Here is a 12304-nt window from a genome sequence, read left to right as displayed (position 1 = left end):
AGGGCAGAGTGATGGACCGAGCGCTGCTGATGGGCAAACAGCACAGACAACAAAACCACAACCCTGGCCTGGTGCCCTGGCTCATACTTGTCATCCCAGCACGGTGGGAGGCTGAGGCGGGAGGGTTCCTTGAGGCCAGGAATTTGAGACCAGCCTGGGCAACAGAACGAGATCCTATCTCTCTTTTTTTTTTTTTTTTTTGAGACTGGGTCTTGCCCCGTTGCCTAGGCTGGAGTGCAGTGGCGTGATCTCGGGTCACTGCAGCCTCTGCCTCCTGGGTTCAAGTGATCCTCCTGCCTCAGTCTCCTGAGTAGCTGGGATTATAGGTGCTGCCTGGCTGCTGTTTTTGTATTTTTAGTAGAGATGGGGTTTTACCATCTTGGCCAGACTCATCTCGAACCCTGGCCTCAAGTGATCTACCTGTCTCAGCCTCTCAAAGTGCTAGGATTACAGGCATGAGCCACTCCCTGGCCTCAAGACTCTATCTGTACAAAATAAATAAATAAAAGTAGCCAGGTGTGGTTACTTATACCTGCATCCTAACTACTTGGGAGGCTGAAGTGAAGGCTGCTTGGGAGGATCGCCTGAGCCCAAAAGTCAGAGGCTGCAGCGAGCCTTGATGGAGTCACTGCCCACCAGCCTGGGCAACGGAGTGAGACCTGGCCTCTAAAAGGAAAAAAAAAAAAAAAAAAAGAACTCTGGCTTGAGGAGTCTAGAAATTAGGAGGTGGCATCTGAGCTGTGTCTTGAAGGACAAACAGGAAGTCTCCGCTGGAGGTGGCCTCTGCGAGAGCACAGAGCCTCAAGAGCCAGCTGGCGAGGCCTCACCAAACAGACCCAGGCGTCAGAACAAATTCTCCAGGGCAAGAGGAAAGTCCCGAGATTTCTTGTTTGTATTTTATACCATATATATTAAATTGTTATTTATTTTTTGTCAGGCTTTCAGCCACCTTGAGTATGTGGCTAAAACCTGTTTGTTTGTCTTAAACTATAGACACAAAGATTAATGTTGTCGAAGTAGCATAAAGACTGGTCTTATAGAAATATTTTATCAACAAAATACATGGAAGGTCTGTGTAATAAAATCCGGGCTCCTTAGCTCTCTCTTGCATGCTGCGTAGTACAAAATATTTTGTTTTTATCTCTCTTCTATGGTTAATACTTAGAAAGCCAGCAATGATTTTATCTGACATTCAGAAATATCCATGCAAAAGCCTGTAAGCCCTGCAAAGAAAATTGTTGTTTTTCTTCATTCTTTTCACCAGTATTGAGAAGCGCCCGAAGATATCCAGGGTTAAGCAATTTGAATTCAGATTATTGTTATTAAGTCTGGTTTCCTTCTCTCTCTCTCTCTCTTTTTTTTTTTTTGAGACAGAGTCTTGCTCTGTTGCCCAGGCTGGAGTGCAGCGACACCATCTGTGCTCACTGCAACCTCTGCCTCCTGGGTTCCAGTGATTCTCCTGCCTCAGCCTCCCAAGTAGGTGGGATTACAGGCACGCACCACCGTGCCTGGCCCCTGACCTCACATATCCACTTAGGTTTAAATATGCTTCAGAGTGGGCATGGTGGCTCATGCCTGTAATCCCAGCACTTTGGGAGGCCAAGGCAAATGGATCACTTGAGGCCAGGAGTTTAAGACCAGCCTGGCCAACATGGCAAAACCTCATCTCTACTAAAAATACACAAATTAGCCAAGTATGGTGGCGCACGCCTGTAGTCCCAGCTGCTTGGGAGGCTGAGGCACGAGACTTGCTTGGACCCGGGAGGCAGAGGTTGCAGTGAGCCAAGATTGTGCCACTGCACTCCAGGCAGGGTGACAGGGCGAGACTCTGTCTCCAATAAATTAAAAAATATGCTAAAAATGGGAAATGATGACTGTCAGGCTGTGGGATGTTTACTTAAACAAAACCCTCTGTTAGGCTCCCTGGGAATTACGTTACTCAACTTTGAATAATTTCAAAGCTATGGGATGGGCCATCCCCGTCTGACCTCCTGCACACTTAAATAATACTGAGAACTGAAAGGCCCTAGGGTCGAAAATCTTTAAGATCTACCCTGAGAAACAGATGAGGGAGAGTTAGAACAAACCCTAGCCCTAGGGTGCGTTTTGAGATTGAAATGGCAGCCCAGTCCCTTCCATGACACCATGAGTGAATCTTGAAGGAAAGAGAGGTAGCCAGGAGCAACATAAGGACAGGTGCGCTGGGCGTGGCTGGTGCAGGGGCCAGGTGAAGTCTTGGCTTCCTGAATGCTATGGAAGTTTGCCCCTGTAGCTTCCTTTGGAGAACTGGGAGAACCCCATGTATCACCTTGTAGAGCATTTTAAAAGCTAGTGAGAAACCTTTGTTGGGAAATGCTACATGCTGTAAAATAATGATAACAGTTAATGAAATGCTTTGATTTCTGGCAGACATTCTGTAAAGAGAGAAGTTTGCTTGCATGGGACAGCTGGCAAGCTCGTCAGCTAGGGAGAGGGGAGTGATTCACTCATTCTTGGTGATGGGGCAGGGCCAAGGCTGCAGGGACTTGGGAATTGTCTGGCTGCTGGTGGTTGTGAGATGCTGGTAGAGCCCAGCCCATGCCTTGGCTATTATTTGAGGGCGGGAAAATTCCAGTTTGTTAGAACCATTAATAGCAAGAGTGGAAATCATGGGTAGGTTTACAGTTTATTAAAGTAAGTACTTCTAATTAATCAGAAAAAAAAGGTGTGAACTCTTGACCAAGGCATATTCATGATTATCAGTAAAATAATTTCTCACTTCTAATGATCGTAATAATAAAGAAGTGCGAATATGAAATGAAATGCAACCTTAAGGGTTGGTTAACCCCAAATTCTTTCATCAGTGAGCAAAATACAGGAAACTGGAGAACTGTCAGTTTTTTTTTTTTTTTTTTTTGTAACAAAAGTAACCATTAAGGAACTGAACCTGGCATGGTGGCTCATGCCTGTAAATCCCAGCATTTTGGGAGGCTGAGGCAGGAGGTTAGCTTGAGGCCAGGAGTTCGAGACCAGTCTGGGCAACAAAGTGAGACCCTGTCTCTGCAAAAAATTTTTAAAGTAGCTGGGCATGATGATGCATACCTGTGTTGTACCTGAGCGAGTCAAGGAATGTGCCACACCCTGAGAATGAATTATGAGTCGTTTATTAAGCCAGCGACTGAGAGTGGCTAACGCCCAAAATTCTCTCGGCCCCAAAGAAAAAGTTAGGTGGTCTTTATACACTAGTTTTAACAGGAAGGGGGACTAGCTGACACAAAGTTTTTATAAAAGCAGGCAGAGTAAGCAAAAAGTCAAAAGAAAAAACCGATACATAAGAAATAAAACAGTGCCAGGTGTGAGGAGTACAGCTGTCATGAAAGACACACAACTTAGAGATGAGGGGGCTCTGGGTGCTCACTGCTGCTGCATTTCCAGGCTTTGCTGATCCCACTTCACTCAGCCTTTTATCAACAAAGGCATTTCTGGGTGCCCAGAGTCAGCCTGACCTTGCTTTATACTATAGTTATATGCTTAGTGGGGAGAAGGTTACTAAAATGCAGAAGCCAAGATGGAGTCTGGTCAGCTCAAAAAGGCTAACGTAAAGCCTGAGCAGCTTTTAGTCAGGGAAAGGAGAGTCAGTTATAGCTGGCAAAAAGCTGGGTATCACACCTGCAGTCCCAGCTACATGGGAGGCTAAGGCAGGTGGCTGCGGTGAGCCATGATTACGCCGCTGTGCTCCTGTCTAAGAAGAATAAGGAACTGAACCCAGTGGATGCTGGGGCATCAGGTAGAGGCTGTTGGCCATGTAGTTAAAATAAGATAGATGACCATAATCTGAAACATGTGAAGAGAAAAAAAAGCTTACCTAATTTGTTTTTTGAATGAACAAAATGTACATGGTACAAAACTCAAAAGGTATAAAGGCTCATAGAGGAAAAACCAATTTTTCTTTTTTTCTTCAGAATTTCTTTTTGAGATGGAGTCTTGCTCTGTTGCCCAGGCTGGGGTGCAGTGGTGTGATCTTGGCTCACTGCAACCTCCATATCCCGGGTTCAAGCAATTCTCCTTCTTCAGCCTCCTGAGTAGCTGGGATTACAAGCACACACCACCACACCCAGCTAATTTTTGCAATTTTAGTAGAGAGGGGTTTCACCATGTTGGCCAGGCTGGTCCCGAACTCCTGACTTCAGGTGATCCGTCCGCCTCAGCTTCCCAAGGTTCTGGGATTACAGACATGAGCCACTGCGCCTGGCCCTAATTTTTCTTTATAAACGTGTTGCACAACCACTTGGACCCCTCTCTCCTGAGTGCACCAATTCCAGGGAATCCTGTTGTGAACAGGTAGCTTCCTTTGTGTTCCCTTCAGGGATCTCTACGCATCACACTTTTCTCACTGAGGAACACGCCCCGTAGGTTCTGTTCCTGAATGTATAAATACCCACCTCATCTGTTTCCGTGTCTGCGGAGTACTGTGTTGCGTGAATGCGACGACCTCATCTGTTTCCGTGTCTGCGGAGTAATGTGTTGCGTGAATGTGACGACCTCATCTGTTTCCGTGTCTGCGGAGTACTGTGTCGCGTGAGTGCGACGACCTCATCTGTTTCCGTGTCTGCGGAGTACTGTGTTGCGTGAATGTGACGACCTCATCTGTTTCCATGTCTGCGGAGTACTGTGTTGCGTGAGTGCGACACAATATTTCTTGTCCTTTTATTTTCAGCATTTTTCAAACATTTTCTTTTGGGTGTCTCTTGTATACCCAAGCAGTGATTGCGCCATTTTCAGCGATTGCTATAATTTCCACTTCAGATACAGAGACACCTGTCACTTAGCACCTGAAGTGAAGAGCTTGTGAGCTAATTTCTTGGCTGGGAAGGCACCTGGGGCTGGTACGTGAATAATGTGGAAAATGCAATTGGGGCAGATAAGCAGCTAACAGCAGTGTTAGGCGTGGCCCGCTTTGACTTGCAATCCACTGGAGCCTCCAACAGTCAGAGCCCTGGCCTTTTCCAAAACCTGGGCGGCAGCGGTGTTGGCAGGAATGGGTTAAGCCAGGCTCATCTGGGTTTCTCAAGCATAGACTTCTATTTGTAAAATACTTAGGGCAAATACAGTTCAACATTATTTTGGTCAACTACATTTCTCCTTAATTTCTTTAGATTTGAAACCTTTGTATATTTGTATTAATTATGAAACTCATACAAATGTTATGTAGGCAGAATTTTCAGGAAGTTTTATGCCCTTTTGTGTAAACCTGTAACAAAGAAACACGTGATACAATAGGGAAATAGTGAGGTGTACTTGCAGTCTTAGTACTTTAGAAGAGTCTCCTCTGGCCATAGGTGGGATCGCTGCTGTTCCAGCTAGCAGAAAGCACAACCCGTAAAGGGAATTAACTGGCTTATATGCAACAGAACCGTCCCAACGCGGACAGAGCTTCAGACGCAGCTGGATCCAGGGCTCAGAGGCCACCATCAGAACCCCGCTCTCGGATCTCTTTCTTTGAGTTGGCTTCATTTTCAGGCAGCCCCTCTCCTCATATCCTCACGAAGGCAGAGGCGGCCCAGGGACTTTGCCTTGCAGAGATTTGTCACCAGGAAACAAACTTCCATCCCTAGTCATGAAACAACAGTCTTGAAATTAGCCAGGAATGGTGACGGGCACCTATAGGCCCAGGTACTCGGGAGGCTGAGGCAGCAGAATCGCTTGAACCTGGGACGCAGAAGTTGCAGTGAGCCGAGGTCACAACACTGCACTCCAGCTTGAGCAACGAGAATGAAACTCCATCTCAAAAAAAAAAAAAAAAAATTAGAAAAACAAAGTGGAGAGGAAAACAAAGACCAAGGCACACCCAGGGCCTTTGGGAAGTGAGGCTGTAACCCCGTGCAAGCAAGAGCCCTGCGTGCATCTCCCACAGTGCCTGCCACATAGTAGCTGCTCAGTAAACGGCTGTGAAGTAAATGCTGATCGCAAAGGACCGAACGGTAAAGATGAAGAGAGAAAAAAGGAAGTGTGGAGGAGTACAAAAAGAAAGAATAACAGGCTGGGCACGGTGGCTCCTGTGTGTCATCTTAGCACTTCGGGAGGCTGAGGTGAAAAGATCATTGAGGCCAGGAGTTTGAGACCAGCCTGGGTAACGAGACAAGACCTTGTCTCTACCAAAAAGTTAAAAAAAAAATTTAGCCAATTTAGCCAGGGGTAGTGGCACACACCCATACTCTGTACTTGGAAGGATGAGGCGGGAGGATCCCTGGAGCCCAGGAGTTCGGCTGCATGAGCACAGCCGCGCACCAGCTTTGGGCTGCAGAGCAAGAGCTCCTCTTGAAAATCAAAAAGAAATAACAACCATTTCCACTAAAGTAAGGCTTTTACACTTACAAAACCCTCACCATGACTTGATTCTCATAGTAAATCCACAGGGCAGAAAGAGCGTTTGTGCAGAGAAGGCATAATGTTTAGAGTTGGAGAAGTGAAGAGGCCACACTCCCGGGAGGTGGCAGGGCCAGCTCTAGACGAGGACTTCCATCTGCCAGCCCCATCCTGACCGCAGGACACCATGCTGCTTCTGTCTTCTGCAGGCCTGGGGTCAGGGCTGGAGGTGGGACTTGGAGCCGTCAGCACAGGCAGGATATGCAGAACCACGAGACTGGTGAGACCACCAAGGGCTGGCAGGGAGAGAAGAGAGGTCGGAGGACTGAGCCCGGGTGCCCCGTCCTTCAGAGGGCGTGGAGAGGGACGGACCCTGTGAAGGTGACTTCGAGGGAGGAACCAGAGGGAGGGAGTGTGGAGCCCTGTCAGAATGTGACAGTGCCTGATGCCTAGTGAGAGCCCCAGAAATAAGAGCCACTTCCTATTTGTATTAGTGTCTTGTTGGGAGGAGGAGGAGCAGGGAGTGTGGTGGGTAAGAGCTCAGCTGATGCACCACAGCACAGGGCAAAGAGCTGATGTCTCAGATGGATCCGTCAAGAAAGAGCAGAGCAAGCGCATTTAGAAAAGCAGAGGTGAATACCTCAAAAAGCTCAAACTGGTGGCCTCAGAAGGGAGGAGGACAGGTGTGGGTGTCAGCTGGGACAGGGGACTTTTGAAAATAAGCCTTTGGATATTATTTGCACATGTATTTCTTTAATAAAGTTTTTTTTTTTTTAATTTTTAAATTTTTGTAGAGATGGGGTCTCCCTCTGTCACCCAGGCTGGAGCGCAGTGGTATGATCATCTGCAGGGCTGATATGGACATTCTCCCATGGGGCTGCCGTGGACATTCTCCCTTGGGGCTACCATGGACATTCTCCTGCAGGGCTGCCGTGGACATTCTCCAGGACCCTTCTTCACATTCACTGTCATGGACATCTTCCATGCACTGCTAGGACACCTCGTTCTTTATTCACTAAGCTCTTTCCTGGCTCTGGGAGAAACACAGAGGCCCCAGCAGCAGAGGAGTAACAGGCTCCAGTGAAGGGACCAGGAAGGAGGTAACTGGAAATCTCTTCTTCCTCCCAGGTTCTGTCTCCTCTGCTCACTCCCCGCTGCTGAAGGTTGGTAGAAAGCGGGGTGACACACTCTCCCCTTCCCCCCGCCGTCCTTGTCACACTGTGGCCTCCCCCAGCACGTCAGTGCCTGCACCATCCAGGCTCTGGAAAGATGATGTGCCCTTTCTGCTTTGGAAAATCAGAATTCTCAGAAGAGCAACAGAAATGCATGTAGGAAATGATGACGATGACTGGGTGTCAGAGGACACAGTGACCTGAACGAGCAAGAAGATGGTGGGGCCGGGGGTGGGGTGGAAGCCCGCTGGGACGCGGTAGTGACAGGTGCACAGCTATGTGCTTATTTTCAGTGCCTTTTGCTTCAAGTGAGAGGTTTCTGCTCTCCCACGGTGAAGTATGAGGCATGAATCCTGCATTCATGATGGGGGACTTCCAGGGGCGTGGCACGGAGCCCAGGAGCCCCCCAGCATGATGAGGGAGAAGTTGGGAAAAAGAAGCAGAAAGAAAATGGAAGGGACGAAACGCAGCAGGCCTGAGGGAGGAAAGCCCAGGAAGAGAGGGGAGGGGGAGGATGAAAAGGAAGGAGAGGCCGGGCTCTGGGGCTTACACCTGTAATCCTGGTGCTCTGGGAGGCTGAGGCAGGAGGATCGCTTGAACCCAGGAGTTTGAGACCAGCATGGGCAACATGGTGAAACCCCGTCTTTACAAAAAAAAGACAAAAAGTAGCTGAGCAGGGTGGCACGCACCTGTAGTTCCAGCTACTTGAGAGGCTGAGATGGGAGGATCGCGTGAGCCCCCGAGGTCAAGGCTGTAGTGAGCCATGATCACACCACTGCACTCTAGGCTGAGCAACAGAGTGAGACCCTGCCTCAAACAAATAAAAATAAAAAAGGAATGAGAGGTAGGGTCTAATAGGCAGGAGGCTGGGTGGGAGGCTGCCTCAGGACACGAGTCAGGGTATTATTTTGCTCACCGACGCAGTGGGTTAATGCATTCGTTCCCCAAGGCTGCCAGGATGAGTTGCCATAAATGTGATGGCTCAAGACAGATCCAACATCCAGGTGGCAGCAGGGCCGTGCTCTCCCCTAGGTCCTAGGGAAGGATCCCTCATCCCGCCCCCATCGCCTCTCCAGCTAGTGCTGGCCCTGGCGTTCCTCGGCTTGGAGCAGTGTCACTCCAGCCGCGTCCCTCCAGTCCCTGCCTCTGCCTTCATGGACCTTTCCTCCCGCATGTCTCCTCGGTGTCTGTGCATCTCCAGTCTCCCCCTTCTTTCTCTTAAGGACACTGGTCACTGGAGTTAGGGCCCACCCTAAGTCCAGGATGATCTTAACTCGAGATCCTCAACTTAATTTCATCTACAAAACCCGGTTTCCAAGTCAGATCACATTCACAGGTACAGGGGCCCCATGGACTGAATGTGCCCCCCCCGGAATTCCTATGCTGAACTCCTAATTCCACTGACAGTATTTGGAGGTGGGGCCTTTGGGAGGTGGTTAGGCTGAGAGTGGAACCCTCATGGATGGGATTAGTGCCTTTATAAGAAGAGGCTGGAGACCCAGCTAGCTCTTTCCACCATGTGAGGATATGGGGAAAAGGTCATGGTCTTCAACCCAGAAGCAGGTTCTCGCCAGAACTGACCGTGCTAGCGTCTTGAAGGTGGGTGTCCAGCCTCGACTGCGGGGGACAAATGTTTGTTGTTGAAGCCACCCAGTCTGTGGCGTTTCTTTCTTTCTTTTTTTTTTTTTTTTTTTTTTGAGATGGAGTCTTGCTCTGTTGCCCAGGCTGGAGTGCAGCAGTGCGATCTCGGCTCACTGCAGCCTCCTCCTCCTGGGTTCAGACGATTTTCCTGCCTCAGCCTCCTGAGTAGCTGGGATTACAGGTGTGTGCCACCATGGCCAGCTAATTGTTGTACGGTATTTTTAGTAGAGACAGTGTTTCACCATGTTGGCCAGGGTGATCTTGAACTCCTGACCTCGTGATCCTCCTGCCTCGGCGTCCCAAAGTGTTGGGATTACAGGCGTGAGCCACCACACTGGCCTTTGGCATTTCTTACTGCAGCCCTAAGTGATGAACTGATTGGGTGCCCGTATTCAACCCTTGTTTTGACTTAAACGCCATTCTCTACAGGGAAAATTTCTTAGGACTATTGGATAAAATGTAGAGTTCTTTTCTTGCTTTCTGTTTTGTTTTGCAAAAAAAAGGAAAATGAATGGGTCAATGAGAACATATGAAAGAGGAAACACAGGGCAATCGAGAACCCGAAAGTGAGTGGAAACGCACGACAGACGCGGGGATGTGCTTTTCCGTGGTCATCTGGCTGACCGCAGTGTGTGTGTGAGTAGCTGTACCATGCAGCAGGCAAACGGCAGACAGCGAGGGGGCCAAGATGATTCTGATATTTTCAGGAGTGCCCACGCTGAATGATTTTTAAGTTGAATATTTGACTAAAATAAATAATTGTCCCATTTTTTTGTTGATTTAACAAACTCTGAGGCCTAAAAGACACATGTCAGTCCCTGTGAGTGGAACCAAGAGGGACACGGCAGAGTGGCATCCTCAGAGGGTTCATGGTCTGATAGGAGGGAAGGATTTTATAGGCAATCAAGGAAGGAGCCCACACGAGTTGGCTGTGGGGATTTGGGGAAGAAGATAGTGCACCCTGTTGGAGATATCAGAGAGGGCTTCCTGGAGGAGGTCACATTGGAGCTGGGCACTGTAGGAGGAAGGATCTGAATGAGTACGTGGTGAGAAAAGGGAGGCCGGCCGGGCGCGGTGGCTCAAGCCTGTAATCCCAGCACTTTGGGAGGCCGAGGCGGGTGGATCACGAGGTCAAGAGATCGAGACCATCCTGGTCAACATGGTGAAACCCCGTCTCTACTAAAAGTACAAAAAATTAGCTGGGCATGGTGGCGCGTGCCTGTAATCCCAGCTACTTAGGAGGCTGAGGCAGGAGAATTGCCTGAACCCAGGAGGCGGAGGTTGCGGTGAGCCGAGATCGCGCCACTGCACTCCAGCCTGGGTAACATGAGTGAAACTCCGTCTCAAAAAAAAAAAAAAAAAAAGAAAAGGGAGGCCATTCTAGGAGAAGGCAGACACAGAGGTGGGCGGGGGCGAGCTCATCAGGGAGTAATTAGCAGTTCAGTTTGGTTGGAAGTTCTAGTCTGTAGACAGGAGCCGTGGAGATTAAGCACAGTAGGTATGTTGGGGCTGGCTCCAGGGGCCCTTGAAGGCCGCGCAGAGTCAGTGCTGCAGACCCACGGTTCTGATTTTGGGAGAGAAGGTCCAGCTCACCGAGAATCTCCAGGGGCTGGATGTAGTTGGAGAGAGCTCCTCCAAAACACCTCATGTGCCCCTGGGCATCCCTCCTACCCTGGAACTGATGCCCTAGACAATGAGAACTGTTAAAGCTCTGAGCAGGGAATGGCCCGCTAAGCTGCGCCCCAGGAAAGATTCATCTGCAGCTCCTTGTAAGACTTAAGGGAGGCCGGGGTGCAGTGTCTCTCGCCTGTAATCCCAGCACTTTGGGAGGCTGAGGCGTGCAGATCACCTGAGGTCAGGAGTTCGAGACCAGCCTGGCCAACATGATGAAACCCTGTCTCTACTAAAAATACAAAAATTAGACGGGCACGATGGTGTGTACTTGTAATCCTAGCTCCCTGGGAGGCCAAGGCAGGAGAATCTCGTGAACGTGGGAGGCGGAGGCTGCAGTGAGCTGAGATCATGCCACTGCACTCCAGCCTGGGTGACAGAGTGAGACTCCACATCAAAAAACAAATAAATAAATAAATAAAGAGTGAATGGGGATGGGACAAGTTCCATGGGACACTACTGCCATCACCCCAGTTATGCGGCACTGAGGCTGATCAAGGGCGATGGTTGTGGGAAGAGGAAGGAAGAGGCGGGGACTGCACTGTGCGGGGCCGGGGCGCTGGGTGCGTGAGACGCTTTTCCGGCTGGATGTTCACTCCCTGTTTAGCTGGAGATGATGTGTGTGACTGTCTCAGCCTCACCTCACAGGAGTTCCTGCCGCTCTGCTGATCCCGAGGTGCACGCACCGTGCTTGAGACGCTCATCTGTTCTCTGACATCCTCCCTCAGTTGCCTTCTGTGTTACTGACAGGGGCAGAGGGGAGGATGAATATCCACGGCTCCCTCATTGCCTTCATTTGGGTGACGGAAAGATGTACATGTTTTAGCATCCCTTGTGGACATGTGAGCTGCAGCAAGGCCCGAAGACTCTTCTGCCCACTGAGAGCAGGGGCGGTGGTGTGGGCGTGGCAGAGACAGGAGAAGAGGCGGGAAGCTGGGCATCCCACGGACTCTTGTATTAGCACCACTTCCTGGTGAGCATTCCCTGCCCAGGCCCCAAGCCTTGGAATCATCCTTGCCTCCCTTCTTTCTCCTTCTCCCTCCTCATCCAATGCGCCAAATCCTACCTTCAAAATACGACCCGCCAGCCTGGATGAACCTTGAGGACTTGATGTGAATGGCATAAGACAGTCCCCAAAGGACAAAGACTCTATGGTTCCACTTATCTGAAGTACCTAGGGGAGTCAGATTCACAGAGACGGGATTTAGAATGTGGGTGCCAGGGGCTCTGGGGAGGAGAAGATGGGAGGGTTACTGCTCCAGGGGTACAAGGTTTCAGTTCTGCAGGATGAAGTGAGTTCTGGAGGTGGATGGAGTGGTGGGTGCAGACCGCGTGAAGGTATGTAATACCACTCAAGTGCACACTGGAAGTGCTTAGGATGCTACATTTTGTTATATGCTTTTTTGGTAATAAATACATTGTACAATAAAGACCACCAACTTCAAGTTGTGACCTCTCATTGGACAAAGAGTGAC

At 49.5% G+C, this 12304-nt stretch overlaps 1 protein-coding gene across 1 annotated transcript in view; it reads left to right on the top strand.

The window, feature by feature from the left end:
- The window catches only part of EFCAB2 (EF-hand calcium binding domain 2), a 139249-nt gene extending 131237 nt beyond the window's left edge, over positions 1–8012 (top strand). Inside the window, exon 7 of the mRNA XM_032242200.1 lies at positions 7474–8012. Coding sequence (XP_032098091.1) covers positions 7474–7721 — 248 coding nt within the window. The 3' untranslated portion in view covers positions 7722–8012. The remainder of the gene's footprint in view (positions 1–7473) is intronic.
- Positions 8013–12304: the final 4292 nt, after the last annotated feature.

The sequence above is a fragment of the Sapajus apella genome, unplaced genomic scaffold, assembly GCF_009761245.1.
Source record: "Sapajus apella isolate SASKATOON/1434 unplaced genomic scaffold, GSC_monkey_1.0 scaffold49, whole genome shotgun sequence".
In the NCBI taxonomy this organism is placed as follows: Eukaryota; Metazoa; Chordata; class Mammalia; order Primates; family Cebidae; genus Sapajus; species Sapajus apella.
This window is presented reverse-complemented; position numbering and strand designations above follow the sequence as displayed.